At 44.3% G+C, this 17,769-nt stretch overlaps 1 protein-coding gene across 2 annotated transcripts in view; it reads right to left on the reverse strand.

Annotated features, from left to right (window-relative positions):
- The window catches only part of GYG1 (glycogenin 1), a 35,975-nt gene extending 19,292 nt beyond the window's left edge, over positions 1-16,683 (reverse strand). For both annotated transcript variants that reach the window (XM_074333901.1, XM_074333900.1), the window contains exons 1-4: positions 16,544-16,683; positions 14,173-14,308; positions 12,170-12,344; positions 11,734-11,896 (exon numbers count right to left, since the gene is read on the reverse strand). In XM_074333901.1, coding sequence (XP_074190002.1) covers positions 11,734-11,896; positions 12,170-12,344; positions 14,173-14,308; positions 16,544-16,550 — 481 coding nt within the window. In that variant the 5' untranslated portion in view covers positions 16,551-16,683. The remainder of the gene's footprint in view (positions 1-11,733; positions 11,897-12,169; positions 12,345-14,172; positions 14,309-16,543) is intronic.
- Between the last annotated feature and the right edge of the window lie 1,086 nt (positions 16,684-17,769).

The following is a 17,769-nucleotide window of genomic DNA, read 5'->3' on the forward strand; positions in this document are numbered from 1 at the left end:
TCAATAAACCTCATCACAAGTGGGGAAGAGGGCAGTGAAGGAAAATACAGGGTACCCTGAGATGCACGTGGAACTGGCTTGAGACCTTGTCTGACGGGTATGGGAAAGCTTGCATGCGGAAGCTGCATTTAAGCCAGGTCTGAGGAGGACCTGACAAATGCAGGGGGAGAGAAGAAGGGCAAATGGTGTTCCAGGCAGAACGAAGGCACACACCAAGACCTGCGGCGGGCAGCAACATGAAGCTGTGGAAAGACCTGAGCGGTGGTCCGAGCGAGCAGACTGCAGAGTGGGGAGGGCACTAGGGGAGTCTCAGAGGTAAGTATGCACTAGGCGACACCAGGCCTGGAGTTGAGATTTTATGCCCAGTTAAAGATTTAGACTTTCTGTTCAGAGCAGAGGGGGAAAAGAAAAAGGAAGAAGTAAAAAGCAAGAGAGCTACTGGGACAATGGAATTGTTTTCCAGAGCCCTCCAGTGCAGGCTCATCGACAGAAGGCCCAGCAGACCACATCTCCCCGGCACGCTCTCCTACCGCTGACCCACCGTCCAGGCAGGGCCAGCTCAGTCATCACTGGGGCCAGGTCCGCCACAACCACGGAACAGCCACTGCACAGGGCTTTTTCAGCCCCAGGGGTTTCCTGGACCTCGAGCCGTCCTTGGAAAGTGAGGACCATGCCATTCATTCAAAAGATATAAAACCTATACAAATCTAAGCACCTAAATCACAAACACACAAATCACAAGTCACCAAACAGGCCACTACTCCACCTCCAAACATACTCCACCATGTAGCCCACGTCCTTCCTGTCTTAGGGTCAAGGGATGTCAGAAAACGCTCACAGAACTGGAATCTGCCCTCGGCGGCAGAACAGCTCAGGTGTGGACACGTGGGTATGCATACCTGTGTGTGTGGGGGGGATGGCGGGCAGGGAACAGTTACTCTCCTCCTCCGTCTGCTGTGCCCTAAGATCGCTTCCTTTCTACACATGCAGCAGGTCTAATTGGCTGTCATTACCAATTGGTTTTTCTTGGGTTTGAAAGAGAATTAAAAAATTCGGAGATTGATTTAATAGTTGGAGCTAAGCCGTAAGATCAGGGCATTAGGTTTACAGTCCAACTGCACCTTCTCCATCCGTTGTTTCCCATCCTTCCCAAACACCCTCCATCTGCTCTGTGGATCAAAGGCATCAGTGAGCAAAGTCTAGGAGCAACCTTTCTGTACAAGGGGGGCTCTGACAGGTACCCACTCTTCAAGGGACAAACAGCTCAACAGAAAATTGGAGTTTCAGATGAGGGTAAGCAGGATCAAATATGATGATGATGGAAAGAGAACTGTCTCTGGATGGTGAACATACAATGTGATACCGTGTTTCCCCAAAAATAAGACCTCGCTGGACCATCAGCTCTAATGTGTCTTTTGGAGCAAAAAAATTAATATAAGACCAAGTCTTATATAATATTATATATATTATATATTATATAAGACCCAGCCTTATATTAAAATAAGGCCGGGTCTTATGTTAATTTTTGCTTCAAAAGACGCATTAGAGCTGATGGTCTGGCTAGGTCTTATTTTCAGGAAAACACGGTATATAGATGATATATTACAGAATTGTACACCTGAAATTTATGTAGCTTTACTAACCATTGTCACCCCAATAAACTTTAATTGAAAAAAAAGAAAGAAAATTAGAGTTTCACCTTGTAAGTTCTAAAGGACAATAAAGATGGTGTCAGGATATGCTTCACTTGTTACATGAAGAAAAGAAGATTTTAGCTATGTAAACAAATTAACATATTTTTGAGACACAAAATATTAAAGTGAAAATACCATATTATTCATTAGAGGCTCACGCTGGATTCTGCAGAGAAACCGCAAATGTGGGCATAGACACTGGTGGTGGAGGTACAGAGGCCTGAAGTCTTACTAATTTCCTTTTACACATAATCATCACAATAAAGGCTGAGGAAATGTTCATAGTGGCTTTAGTCACAATAGTGCAAAACTGTCCTTCAATGTCCTACACCTTCAATGGGTGTAGGAATGTGATACTGCTACATGTGGAATATTATTCAGCAATAAAAAGAAATAAACTATTAATACCCACAGCAACTTAGATGGATCTCAAAGGAATCATGCTGGCTGCAAAGCTCCAAGCCCATAAGGGTAGGTACTGAATGACTTCATTTATACAGTATCTTTCACATGAAAAAAATTACAGACACAGGGAACAGATTCACAGTTGCCAAGGATGAGGGCGGGGGAGGGGAAGAGGTGGCCATGGCCACGAAAGGGCAGCCTGAGGGACCCTTGTGATGGAACTCCTCTGTACCTTGACTGTGGTAACGGTCACACCAAGCTACACGTGTGATAAAAGTACACAGAAACACAACAAGGAAAATGAGTGAAACTGGTGAAGTCTGAATGAGGTTGGTGGATTGTATCAATGTCAATTTCCTGGTTGTGGCATCAAGAGTCACTCAAGATGTTACCATTGGGGGAAGCATATACGGGATTTCTCTATATTGTTTCTTACAACTGCACATGAGCCTACAGTTCTCTCAAAATAAAAAGACTTTTGTTGTTGTTTTTAAGTCTAAGGATTAATGTGATTAAAGTGCACACACAATACAGTCAAGAATTGTTAGTCATTAGATTCAAAATTGCACAGGATCAGAGATTATGGCTCTTTCTGTTTACCACTATAATTCTAGCATGTAGCAGAATGCCTTACATATAAGTGAATTATTTGTGGAATGACTATAAGAACCTTGAAGATGTTCTGTATCAGCAGAAAAGTTGAAACAACTTAAATATCCCACCACAGAGGAATGATCAGTACACTGTGATATGAACCATTCATGGCAATTATTATTCAGCCGTTAAAACTAATGGTTCTGAAGACCATCTCCCACCGAGTATAAACATAAGGGCTTGTGATTATAATGAAAACGTAACCACTCATAATGGAAGAAAATGAATGAAACAACAGTGATTGTGTTGAGAGGATTGGTATGACAGATGCTCCTTCTCCCTGACTTTGCTTTAAAACTGTTGTATTATTTTTGTAATTTTAAAATTGGTTAATACAATTAGTGGAATGAGATCTTTTCTTTCTAAATACTCTTTACTTCTTAATTTATTTTTGTTATGAAGTAACTACCAAAAATATATATGTGTGTAGGTTATCAAGCATTTATAAAACTCTATTCACCCCACATCCAGTGTAAGAACGCGCACGTTACCAATATTGTTCAGTTCTCTGTGGGCTCCCCAGTCCGACCTCACTATCCCCTCCCCCAGAAGGAACCACTAATAATGAATTTTGTTTGTAATTGTCTTGATTTCATTTATTTTATCACATATGTAGGAATCCTCAGACAATATGTGTAGTTTTGCTGGTTTTGAACTTTGTAAAACTGGGTATCACATTATATATTTTTTCTAGTTGTTTCTTTTTATGCCACATTATAAGACCTTTTTTCAAATTAAGCAGTACCACTTAAAGTGACTATTTTCCACATGGAATACAGTGAAGAAATCTAATTCCATGAAGGTCAGAACAGCAGTTGTAAAACAGAACTTCACAATCCCATGATGTGAGCCTGGGAAACGAGACACAGAGCGTTGATCCCTCAGAACCCCGGCTGGCTGCCTCCGGCCATCTCCAGGTCTCCTCAGGTGCCCTACAAACAGCTTCAGTCCCTGGGCTGTGAGCCTCCGTGGGGCCGAGAAGCACTGGAATAGGATACAGGCAAGAAGTGGGAGAGAGGGCAGGAGACTTGTGAATCAACAGTGCCCACTCAACGCGCAGATCCTGAAATACTCCCTCAAACTCGCCTCCAGAGGGGACACTACAGGCCATGAACCTTCCGTGGTCACTGACCTCATTATGTGACCACAAAGGGTCACCTTTTAGCCAAAAATTGTGAATTAAAAATAGAATTAAATACCACCTAGAAGCCTGTGGCTTCTTAAGTAATTTTAAATTCAGCATTCTAACCACCTTTTTTCCAAAGGCATGATCCAAGTCAGGCAAATGTTTGAGCTTCATCACAAAAATCTATGTGCGGTGTTATCGATAGCCTCTCCTTGGAAGTCCCAAATTAGAGCCCAGTTCAAAGGAGAGAGCAAAGCTAAGGATGTCTGTGCTATAAAACCCTCAAGGATACCGTGAAGACCACTGAATTTTCACACAAAAAAACAACCCCAGGACTTTTGTCCAGTACGTTCCAGTCAAACTTCCAGGGGCAATTTTATTTATTCTGACAGGTTAATGACAGGTTAAGCCATTTTTAATCTCAATTAGCTCAGAACAACAAACATGATTATAGGGTGTGTTGGCAGCTGTGCTCCAGCAGCTAGGGTGTGGCGATGACACAGGCGAGAGAGAGAGAGAGAGAGAGAGAGAGAGAGAGAGAGAGAGAGAGAGAAAGGACATGGAACAGGCGACCATTGGCACCTGTTTTATGAACAAAAGCAAATATCAGGTGTTGCACCATCCTTTCTCCAGGCTGCCTCAGTGCTCGTAATAACCTGACAACCACTTGGTACTGACCAGGGTCGTGAACCTGTAACCATGGACACATGACAGCCTTTATCAGAAACCAGGCCTGTTGTTTTATGAGCGAGAAACGAAGTCAAGCGCTATGTTTTAAATCCATGCCCTTGTCCAGTGCTTATGCAGTCTGTACGACCTGCCACACGTGGCTGGCAGCTGGCTTGCCGACTGCGGACAGCAGGGTGGGCGGGCCGTTCTGATTTAAACAGGAACCCTAGGATCTCAGCCACAGCAATGTGCTCCCTAGAATCGTGCTGCTCCAAGCGTGACCCAGGGCCTGGCAGCACGGGCATCACCTGAGCGCTCATGAGAAATGCAGAAGACTCAGCCCCACCCCCAGATTTACGGAATCAGAATCCACGTGGTTAATCCCCGGGTAATCTGTTTGCATGTTAACATGTGGAAAGCACTGGGCTAGAATCTTTTAGAAAATGACTCCTTTTTGATTTTATTATATCAGAGAATGTAACTCTCAGAAGTGTCATTTCTATAGGAAATGTCTAAAATTATATAAATTAGGTATAAACATTATACAGGTAAAATGATGAGAAGGACAGGGAGGTTTCAAGGGCTTCTCAATCTAATCAGGGGGCGGAGCGGCAGATACCCAGCAAATACGCTTCATGCTATAGTAGTGACAGAGATAAGTGCTGAGATGGAAATGTGACTCACCCCTCAACACTGACTTCCCACAACGTATTTGGCAGGAATCATCATCCCTGCCTATAGCGAGCACGCCAAGGATTACAAATTACAGTTGATGAATGGCCCGCTCTTGGGGATGTTTCTGTGAGGTTTATAACGGTCACCAATTAATCCCAGCAGCTCACGGCCATCCAGACTCTTGGTGCTCAGATCACGGCATCTTACTGGCTCTGACCCATTTGTGCCAGAACAAGGGATTTATTTTTACCATTTTATGTCCTAGCTTTTATTTTTCATCTTGAGAAAAGATTCTTAATAATCCAGCTATTAATTAATTATATTCATTACAAAGGAACATTTATTCTTGGCTTAAATTTCACTTTCTCAGCCTAAGGCAGGTCCTGCTGGTCTAGATTCCCTTAGCTCTCCGAACTTATCAGAATCATAATTACATAATTAATTGTGTGATTAGTTGTTAATGTCTGGAAGGTCTCATAGACTATGAGTTTTAGACAGGCAGAGATAAAGTCTGTATTATTATTCACCAGTCTATTCCTAGTCCTTAAATTTAGCATCTTGCCCAGACGAGAAGCTAAAATAATTTTTGAAATACTGAATAAATGGACTACAGAAATGAGGGCGAGGGTACTATTTCTAAGAACACTTCCAGACCCATAAAACAATGCAAGACAACTGTGCTGCTGATTCAAACGATGTTGTGGCTCAGAGGAGACGAGCAGCTGTAGACATAGAAGATTTAAGCCTCTGGTTCTTCATCTGCAAAATGAGGACTGCATCAGCTGCGCTCTCAGAGAAATGAGTTTTCAGTAATTAATCTGTAAAAAGGCCGGTGTAATAGAGATTTTCCCTGTGTCGTTCACGGGACACATTTTTGTGAACATTGCAGTGTGGGATAATTGGGAGAGAACAACAAAAAAACTACACATACAACCCAGCCACGGAGCCGAGAAAGTTTCTGGTTCAGGCCTGGCTCTGCCACCAGCTCAGGGACCCTGGGCCAGTGGCTGCCCTGCGCTCTGAGAATGGCAGGTTCCCAGGGCTGGTTATGCAGCAGGCCCTCAACACATATCTGTTGAATTAATCCATTAATGAGTGAGTGAATGAATGACTGCCTCACAGAACTGTTGAAAAATAAGTGAAAAAGGAAGTGAAATGATGAGCCTAAGAGCCTGTACACATGTAACACTTTTAGTCCCTCCTCTATTTCTCACAGGGTTCGTGATCTCTGCTGGTTACAAGACTAGAGACAAACAGATGGCTAAGTGGAAAAAAAAAAAAGAAAAGAAAAGAAAAGAAAACTCATGGGTACAATGAGATAAAAATAGCTCTTCAGAAAAAACTTGTGTGCTCATATATTTTGCTATTACATGTTATGAATTTGCTTTGCATCTTTACTTATCCAAGATACTTATCAGCCAAACTCTCCATCAACATGACGTAAATGCAAGAGAACAGAGTAATTTTCAAAGCAATTGATAAAACACCCTACGGGCCACGGGCAGCTTCGTGTTTGGGCAGCGAGGACAAGCATACCACAGGCAGCTAACTGTCACGTAGAGCCTATCAAGTCAGGAAACCAAGTGAGGCAGACCTGAAATTCTTAGCACACTTGGTTTGGACAAGTACTATCTGGAAATACCTCTTCCCTCATTCCTTTTTTGGGCAGGTCCAGTTTGAAGCCTGACTACAAAGATTAGGGAAAATGGCACTGGGGTCCATTTTTGTACTTTAATAGAACTTAGTGCCACATCTTTTCTGTTAAAAATCTTTAAAAAAACAAAAATCTTTTAAAAAACTTATTGTACTCTCCTGCTTTACTACAACTCCAAGCCCAGAAAAAAGATCTTACAGTTTAAGTCTCAGTGACCACTTAGAATTAGAATATGGAACACGCAGGTATAGTGCTCTCACAGCAGAGCTTGGATTCTGCTTAAATTAAAACCATACCTAATATTCTATCACCAATTTATTCTCTCCCATACTTTTTGAAAACTCAACCATAGACCAAAATTTCTTTACTCCAATAAAAAGTTCAGGGTACATAGGTTACAGTAATGAAAATGAATCCCAACAATTTTTTTTCTAAAAAAGAACACTCCAAATTGGAAAATATGAATTCCTCTTTTTAACTTAAGTTTTTGAAACTAACACAAATGAAATTTAATACATGGCAATGATCAAACACTAAACTCCTGTTTTCAACTGTATAAGCACTCTTAATTTAGATACTTTAGAATCACAAGGGAAAAGAAAAACCTCAACTTGCATTCAGATTGACTTTTTTCAAATTAAGTGCCAAATGCATCAGCTTCATTGCACATGAGTGTGTGCAGACAAAATTGCTGATTAGCATCTATGATATCGCAACCTCTCTCTTTGCCTCTCACTATAAGAAGTCCTGAAGTTAACCTTGTCACATTCTATAAAATGTTAGCTTACATCTATTTCACAACAGCTATTGTTCAACTTTCAGGAAACATGTAACTTCAGTTATGAAGTAAGTGCCAAGATAGTTTGCAAATACAAACAGTATAGGAACTCAGACACTTCACTACGGGAAATGAGACGCCAGCCACAATTCAGGTATGTAGTTACTAGCTCTACATTCTAATTCTCTAGATATCTGGTAAAAAAAAAAAAGAAGTCCAGGTACCTAGCACAATTTGCCATATTAGGATTTTATTCTTGGCCAGAGGCGGTGGGAGCGGGGGCAGGGAGGGTGTGATTGAGGACTAGTGATTAGAAGCGTGACAGCCACATTCTTTCCCATGAGAACAGTTGTGAAAGCAGGAGCAAATGCTCAGCCATCAGCATTCTGTGTGCCTTGTCAGGGGACACCAGGCCCCACCAGTTTTTGTTGAATGTATGCAAGAGATTAAGCAGAACTTGCAAGATATTCAGACTGAGATACAGTCATCTGCAAACCAGTTTTCTTGAATACCAGTTTAAAAATGCTGGGACTGAAGCACCCTGCTCATTAAAAATTGGGGATGGAGGGGCAGATACCTGTGGGTACAAAATGTGCGATACAGTGAAAGGAAACATCTGAAAATATTCCTCTCAGTGCCTATGACATAACAGCTAAACAAAATTGGGTGCTATATGGAAAACCTGTGGCAAAGCAAGGTTACTGCCATTAGCAAAGGATGTAGCTCACAGAGAAATATTTGTGAATATTAAGCATAATCGGTAAGTCTCTGTGTCACACAGGTGTGGATTCAATAGGATGTACAGTAACCCCGTTACCCTCTGGGGATATGTTCCGAGCTCCCCAGAGGAAGCCTGGAACTGCAAACAGTACCGGACTCTGTATATACTATGCTTTTTTCCTACACATACATGAGGATACATGCAAACACTTTATGGCTTCTCGTTGGCACATCCAGATTACCAGCATCATTACACTTGTGCTTTGGAGCCACCATTAAATAAAATAAGGGTGACCTGAACCCAAGCCCAGTGGCACTGGGATAGGTGATCTGATAACCAAGCTGTCTGTAAGTAACTAACAGGTGGGTGGTATATACAGCGTGACCATGGATACGCTGGGCAAAGGGATGATTCACGTCCTGGGCAGGACGGAGAGGGACAGCAGGAGACTTCGTCACGCTTTTCAGAATGGCATGCGATTTAAAACTTACGAATTGCTTCTGGAATTTTTCCATGTTTAGTATTTTCAGACCATGGTTGACCACAGGTAACTGAGGCTGCAGAAGCAAAACCATGGGTAAAGGGGGACTACTGTAAACCCTTCCAGAGACGAGCAGGCTCCCATGGGAGGGAGGGAGTGTTCTCCCATGAGTAAAGCTCAGCCACACATCACATGAAAACAATTTTTCATTTAAGAGCTCCTATTTTATTCTTCTGCTGAATTTAAACGACATATTGCGAATAACTAGAAGTTCCCATCTACACAGTTAAATTTTCAACTTGGTCAATTAAGCATTGCTATTCACAGAAAATTCAACCCTTCACCACCAAAGAGCTATTAGGTCGGTGCAAAAGCAACTGCGGTTTAAAACATTAAAAATATTGCAAGCACTGCAATTACTTTTGCACCAACCTAATAGTAAACGGAGTACCTTACAGAAGGCCAGCTCCTGGAAACCCTGCTGTTGATGATGACATGTGCTAGCCGGCACAAAGAAAATCTCAGTGGTTTCAGATTCTGGCTGAAAAAGCAGAAAGCGCTTTCTAGTTGAGCACTTTTCACACATCCTTGCTTCTTGACAACAGATTCATCAACTCCTCTAGTGCCTCATGATTGTAGAACAAGGGGGACAATCCAGGTTGGTGTCTACAGCTAATTAATTAGTTTTAGATTCTAACACCGTAACCATGACACACTACTGTTTGGTATCCAAACTCTTACCTCTCAACAACAAAATCTAATACTCTTGTTGATTAGGAATTGGATTATCTTACCAATATCACAATCATGTAGATTTCAGGCCACTGGATTTACTTTAGAATATGATTCATTCACTGGAATTGAAACTTTACACTGAATTCCTGGCAGGATTACACTAGTTCCTTCAAATTTGACTCTGACAGGAAGGTGAAGACAAACTGGACTTCTGTTGAAAATACTTTTATCTTCTGCTTATGCAAAGGTAACTTTCCGTATAAGCAGTAGAAACAAGCAATACATGTTTTAACTCAAATACTAATACAGCTTTCACTCCTTATATGAAAGGAAAGTAGTGGGAGCTAAAATATAAGCCCGTAAAGTGAAGAAGTAACATTTGTACTTGACCACATTGAACACTCAGCATAGTATTTCGTACTTAAGATTGTTTAAAACAAGACTGCACTTCTTGTCAGATGCAGCCATTTATTATGGCTCAGACATCCCTGCTCACTGTGTCAGAGCATGTAATGTCCTGGCAGAGAGCAGAGTTACTCCACCTCAGCATTGCTGACATTAGGGGCCAGATAACTTTTTGTTGAGGGGTTCTCCTCCTTGCTGGAGGACATGCAGGAGCATCCTGAGCCTCTACTCACCAGACGTCAGCAGCGCCTTCCCCATTCTGTTCTAACAACCACAAATGTCTCCAGACGGGGCCAAATCACCCCAGGTTGAGAACTACTGGCATAGAACATAAACTAGCCAAATAGTGGAACAAGATTGAGACTTAAACTGCCTTAGTCTTTTCAAGGACATTTCAAATAGCTGTATACCCCAAATCCTCATGTGACTAAACAGAATTCAATCTCTGTAAACAACAACCGCAAAAACCCAATTTCAGTGTTATGGATAATTTAAATTGTTTCAACTTCCCATCTCTTACTTCATGTAAACTTTTACACTTTTAATTTAAAACGTTTTAATCTGAGGTTTTGATTTTTAAATTTTAACTAGTTAATGGAAATGAATCCTTGTATCTGTACCCATGATTGACCTTAAGTCAATTGAGGAAGGCTGTTTCTGCTAGTTTTGAAAGATGAACTCACTGCAAATCTCAGGTCTACTCTTGGAGAGGGAAAGGGGCGGAAGGAGGCCCCTGGTACCAAGTGTGCTGCAGAGCTCAGGGCTCTGGGCCCGCCCCATGCCCCTGGCCTGGGCTTTTGCCATAATGCTGAGTATCTGACAGTGAGTCACTGCTGAGAGGGCTTCTTCTTGGAGTACATCGTCCTTCCTAGATGCACTGGGTCTTTATTCAAAACATCCATCAACAGTAATTTTTAAAAAGAGCTGCTTCTGCACATTAACTATTTTTGTCTTATGTATGGTTTTGTTGTTTAAAAAAAAAAAAGGCTTATTATTTTTTATTTCAGAGACTGGCCTGAAATAGAAGCATACCTATTAGTTCATTCGATCAAAATTCTCCAAAGGATGTGAGGCCAGAAAGCACAAGTCGCCAGCACCTTTCTATATTTACATATAGCTACAGACACACTCACACCTTATGGAAAATGGACGCTGACCTTGCCAATGATCTACTCTCTGGCCCTGCAGACAACCAGCTCTATCTGAGGTACAGCCTTACAGAGAATGAGAACATGGAGGCAAAGATTATTCACAGAAACTCTCCATCTTCTTTTTTAATGTCTCCCAAGACAATAGAGCCAAATTATTAGGTTTATTCCTTCAATTTCCATGGAGACAACACTTGGTGCTCCTGTTAGCTCTTGCACATGACTTTACTCAGATTTACAGATTGTTGTTCAAGTTTTTGATTTGTCTGGTCGTCTTTTGAGTTCTTGAATAATCGTGGTTCACTTATCACACTCTAATTTAGACACAGGAGAGCCAATTAAAGAAGGACACACCTGTGAAACTGCCTGTCCTAATTTAGGGTAATCTTACACACCTATACAAAAAGGATGCACGTGCACACACAACCACACGATAGTATTTCCAAAAGTGTACAACTTAAAATGCTTGTTGCAGTTCATGTAATGCTGTCTTCCAGACACCAGGAACCACAGCAACTATATCGCTAAGAAGAGTAGCCCCCAGAAGTTACTGACAGCTTATCAGGTATAACGATAACAGATACATACCATCGAAACTACCTTCCTCGGAAGCAACGTGCAACAGCTGATTGTATGTTTCAACTGAAGGTTGATAAACGAAGACTCCAGAATTGAAGCAGTCAGGCCACCCTGGGTCTGGTGCCGCCGACAATTCTTCTCTCTCAAAAAGGTCATCAATATTTGTTAGGACCTGATTCAAAGAGGGGAGAGCGAAAGCATTACAGAAACGTTCTCTGCAGCACACCTTTCTTACGTTCTCCTGAAGTTATCTAACACAAAACATGCAATCTGTTGCTGGTCTTAACTATTCACATGACAGCTGAAAGCAGGCTTGTCTCTTTCATCACCTGACATTTTTAATGGCAGTGGTTGTACCTGAACTTTACTATCATATCTTGACAGCGTTTCTCAGATGCCTAACAGTTACTATACACATCTTTCAAGCCATAAAAGCCACACTCACCAGAGTATCTGCATCCATGAACACACACTTTGAATAGTGTGTAAGGGACCAGCAGTGGAGTTTAGTTAAGGTGACACCCAACTCAGGCCTCTTCATTAAGGTCAGATGAGCAGAATCGCCACTGTCCAAGACGTCTACCATGATGACTTCATCAAAGACATTCTCTAACACTTTTCTGTCAAAATCAAATCCAAAAAACAGCACTTAGCATCTGTTCTGAACAAGTGACATCTAATGCAAGACTGCATTCCTATTGGCCTAGCCATCAACTACTAGAACAACTGGTTACTTTGGGATAGTATAATCTCTTAAATATGCACTAATTTGTGTCAGGACAAAATATGTTCATTTGCTTGTTCGGTTAACTTCACTAAAATAATAAGAACCGTCTACAGTGAGGCTGAAACGCTTGCCTTAAAACATTATTACAGAAGAAGTTTTCTTTTTTTTATTGTATCACTTGTGGAAGTAGCCTGTAAAAATGTGATGCACATTTTGTAAGAGTACACCTTTGCAACAGTCTATGTGTTTAACAATGATATCTCATTAGAAGCTGACTACCACATATTTTTACAAATGATGCTAAGTGCCCATAATGTCTGCAGTGAAGCCTCTAACTAATCATTTTGCCAAAGCAGTTGACCAAGAACTGCCTGTGTGTCTCAAAAGAAGTTAAAGGACCCAGTTATTCAGTTGTCATTTTTTAGAATAGAATATAATCAGCATTTATTACGTATTTAGCAACCAAGCATAACGAGACTCACTTTGGTTTGTGAGGTACAACACTTCTCCACACCCAAAGTAAACTAAAGATTTATTTTAGAAAGCAATCTTGAGGTGGGTTAAGGGGGGGTATTTAGGTAAGACACTAAACTCAGCCTAAGGGAAGACACGATAAAGACAGGTCATCATCACTGAAAGTTTGCAATATCACACATGCACAACAAAACTGGAATTGTATTATTTGTCTCCAGAGCTGTACAAAAATATGTTCCAGTTCACACAGTAAACTTGATCTTTTTAAAAAGAAATGGTCAGCAGCACCATTTGCCACAGTAAAGAGGTAGGGGCGGAAGGGAAACTAAGACTGCATCTGTCTTCTTACACACACCCTCACTAAACAGACTACAAATCAGGACATACACAGGAGGAGACGGTCTTTTTGGCATTTTCCTAAATTTCCCTTTAGGAACAAGGTTGTTAGTGTGCGTGTATATTTATCTCCTCCTTTTCAGAGGTCCTTGGAATGTGTGTACATATTTTGAAAAAAGTTACACAAAAAAAGGCGTTTTCAATTTCTAAGAGGGATAGGAGAACACAAAAATAAACACAATACAGAGCTGCCAGTGTGCCCGGATATGTTTAAAGTTAGTATTAGGAACTCGGTAGTTCAGTCAGACACTGCAAAATTTAATTCCAATGAATCAACGTGAATTAACTCAGTCAACAAGCAGCCTGTGCTCCTCAGGCTGCTCTCACAGCACAACCCAAGTTCAGAAAGTCCGTTGGCAAATATACTAACTTATGAAAGTGTAAATAAAGATCTTTAAGTTACAAATGGTCACTGGCAGTAGGGAAAACTGCTACTTTCTTTCAAAGTCACCTCAGGTTTCCCTGGTTTGAAACAGGAAACAAAGTAGCCCCTGCTGCTTTTTGGGAAAGGAATACATGTGAAGGGTGACCACATAAAGGCAATGCCTGGCCTGAATCCCTCACTCAGGTCACCCTGAAAGGATATGCTTAAGGGAGAGTCCTTCTACTCCTCGTGAGAATCAGTAAGAGCACCGGACAGAACAGCACCTCACAGAAGGGAGCTTGATTGGAGTATCTTCCAAAGCTACATAGGAAGAGGTTTCAGATCCAGGAATCCTTCACTCAGCAACTCTCATCTTTCTCCACCTGGTGCTCAAACCCTGGAAGGGGTATGGCCTCACTGCCCACTGATGCCAGCAAAGGGACAGGGACGTGAGAGTATCCCCCCCAGACAGCAACAGGGTCCTCACCTCATGGAGTCTGACACCTGCGGGGTGGTGAGCACCACCAGCCTCCTGGTGGTCCTGTGCTGTTTCAGAGATGAGCCCAGCACCAGGGCTCCTTTGGCGTAAGCATCGTTTGTGGTCAGTGTCACAAAAGCCTGATCTTAATACAAAGAAAAAAAAAAGCTCATTACAATGTCCTACCTAGAAAAAGCTACCCCAGGATCCCCAGTAATTTGGCAAAAATCAGCTCCTCTATCAACCCACCCTAATTTAAGAGTCCAGACAAACTAAATTCTCAGACTAGCTTAAAACCCAGAAGGTGAACCTCAGGCAATTAACAGGTGGTAATGAAGAGATCAAGAAGTACCACTTCTATTTCTCCTACAAGGTACCATAGGGAATATTTTCAGCCAGGGACAAATCCAGCGAACAACCCCACGACCCCAATGGAGAGCATCTGAAAGCAGAGGCCATATTCTTCATTCTGAGGCTTAATTTCTGTCAAGCCTTGGACTTTTGCTATTGTTTCCTCAACCTGGAGCAAAGGCCACCCCTCTAGAGTCACTTTGAGTCTCTGCTCAAATATCACATCCCAAGAGAGGCCTTCCCTCCTAATGCTTTTATCTAAATAGTGCCCAATTGCTGTTAAATAGATTTAGGGACCACCTCACCTGCCTCATTGTCCTTGGAGAAGCAAGCAGTACCCTTACCCTGCACCCAACCTATATTATCCCCCCTCCCCCACCTCTCTCTCCAATAATTACTTAATTGCTGGGACCAAAGGCAAACACAAGGGTTATTCTTCCTACTGGACAAGCCCCACCCTCCCAAGCACGAGGCCAGACTCTAGGATTTCTCCAATCCTTCCCTGGGATGATTCTGGGGCACACTTAGTCTCTGAAGGGATTTTAACATGAGTAAGTTGGGGGGCATCCAAATATACAGGACACTTAGGATCAAGCTCTGGCAGGGGTCACTTGGGGGCACTGTTGCCCAAGCAGGGAGTTGGGACATTTTGTCACCAAGTCACTCTCTTTTGGTCTTAGGTGTCCTCATTCTCCCTTTGCCCATTTTCCAACGTGGAGGGCAGAGGCAGTGGCAATTCCGTTGAGAAGGGAGAAGAAATCCTGGTTGTCACGTGGGCCAGCACATCCCCAGCGTGACCTGAAGACCATCTTCACACATAGCACCAGACTCTCTTCCAGGGCAGGCCCACTATTAAGCTGTGGCAAGACGGGGGTTCCCCATCCGTGGAGGAACACCAGCTTCCCAGCCAGTCACACTCTAGGAAAGCTCAGAACAGTGACACCTGTCACTTGCCATGCCCATCAACCTCTGTACTTGTTCATTCAACCCATCATTCCACGGCAACGTGCCAGTCGGTCTGCCCCAAGGGTACTTCATCTGGGGCACAATGAGTGATGTTTTAACTCAAACCCTGTAAAGATTCCCGGGATCATGAAGGCAAGTTGAATAAGGAAAGTAGGACACAAGGATTTCGGGAAGCAACCCCACTGATGACTTCCAAGACGAAGTAGGTGACAAATGTTTAGGAACCTGGGCTAGAACGCCAGACCTAGCAAACACTCCAGACAGACAGGAAAGACCTATGACAGCTGGGGAGAGTTCCACCTTCCCAGCGATGGGGTGCGTCTGCACTTTTTACAGTTGGTGCGCTGTTATATCCCTGCTATCAGTCTCAACAACACGGGAAGGAGCAGGTACCGCAGACACTGCGGTCCCGGGGCAGATTCGCCTTGCGGCCCGGACACCTTGCAACAAGTGGGCCGGCGCCCTCCCACCGCGCGGGGCCCGCTCCCGGGAGGCGCTCGCCGGGCTCTGGCTTCCCGAAACCCGGCCACACCGGCCTAAAAATAGGCTCGGCGTGACAGCCAGCGGCCGGGCTGGCGGCCGAAGAGCCGGGCCGGGGCCGCCAGGATCCCTGCTTCGCCGCCGCCCCTCCAAACATTCCTGCCTGCGGGTAGCGGGGGCGGCTCCTGAAACCCGCCGCGCCCCCGGCTCGGAACTGGCGCCCGGGCAGCGGCTCCCCACCCCCACTCAGCCCCACGCCGCTGCTCCGCCCGCCGGTCCGCCCTTCACCGTGAGAGCAGGAGGAAGGGCAAGGAGACGGAAGCAGGAACGGGGGCTTCGGCGGAGGCCCAGGCTCTGCCTGGCGGCTCCCACTACTGCGTCCCGGCTTCCGGGGCGCTCCGGGCCCGGGCCGGCCGGGCAGCCGCTGACGCAGGAGGCGCCACGCCCGGCCGCAGCCAGCCTGCAACTTTGCGGCGGTCCTCGTCCTGCGGGGAATCCCCGGCGCCCAGGCGCGGGGAGCACAGGAGAGGCGGCGGGGCGGGGAGCCGCAGGTCCCGGGGGCGGTGGGCGGCGCGGCGCGTACCTGCCATGGTGCTGCCGGGGGGCGGGCGGCCGCCGCAGCCGCAGGTTGGTGGCCGGGAGAACCGGGCGCGGGGAGGGAGCGCGGCCAGTGAGGAGGCGCGGCGGGAGCGGAGTGGCCGTCTGGGGCGCTCTTATAGCGGCCGTCACGTGGCCACGCACGCTCCGGGCGCTTGGCCGCAGCCTCCCCACTCAGGGCCCGCGGGGGCAGCGGCCCCCGGCACCGAGGAACCCTGGCTGCCCCTCCGCGTCCCTGCCTCTGGGGCTGGGCTCGGGCTCCAGCTCCCCGGCACCTCCGGGCGTGGTCCGGTGGGGCACCTGCCGGGGTCCGCGCGCCTCCCCACCCAGGGATTTGGGTGGGGACTCTCGGGCGGATGGCAGCATCAGTGGGAACAAACTCTCAAAGAAACCAAGGGTTCGGGGAACTTAAAAAACGAACCAAAAACCCACATCACTGTACTTATAATAATTCATCTGAACTGCTTGAATTAAACATAAAGTTTAATTACACTTTTTTCACCTAGAATTCCGAATCAGCCTAGGGAAGCATTTCTTAGTGGTCTCACAATGGTTTTGTGGCTTTGACAGAAAAACAGAATGAATTTTCAGTATATTATTTAGATTCTTGGTGCCCTCTGCATCCGTTAAATATTTAAATTTCATTTAATCCTCATACAAACTCCATGAAGTCCTTATTTTTACAGCTATGGAGACTGAGGCACGGAAAAGTTAAATTACTTGCCCATGGTCCTCTCACGGTACGTAAAGAAGGTAGAATTAGAACCGTTGCAGTTGGGTTTACAAAACTGACCTTCCCACCCGCAAGGCCATTGACATTTCTGATACACTGGACACTGAAATGGTTAGTAAATTGTGGTAACTGATTGGGTAATGGACTAGTTTAGCATAATCTGTTTCACAAATCATGAAAGGGTGAATCTGTCATTGTTCTAGGAAGTTGAGAAATGGCTGTCTAATGTGATCACACCCTTCTCCCCTTCCTTCCGTTTTACCCAGCCCAGACACACCCGGAAAGCAGCAGGTACTACAATTCTCTACCAACAGTAGTTGCTCAGTAAATGCTGAATGAAAGCCAAACAGGAAATTGACAAAATCACTTAAAAAAAATGAAATAGATGGTAAGACTAAGTCATTTATTGTAAAGGTGGTATTGCTGATCTCAAACCAATTACATCGCTTTTCCTCAAGTGTACGCCTGGACCTCCTACA

The sequence above is a fragment of the Rhinolophus sinicus genome, linkage group LG01 (genome assembly GCF_036562045.2).
Source record: "Rhinolophus sinicus isolate RSC01 linkage group LG01, ASM3656204v1, whole genome shotgun sequence".
Taxonomy (NCBI): domain Eukaryota; kingdom Metazoa; phylum Chordata; class Mammalia; order Chiroptera; family Rhinolophidae; genus Rhinolophus; species Rhinolophus sinicus.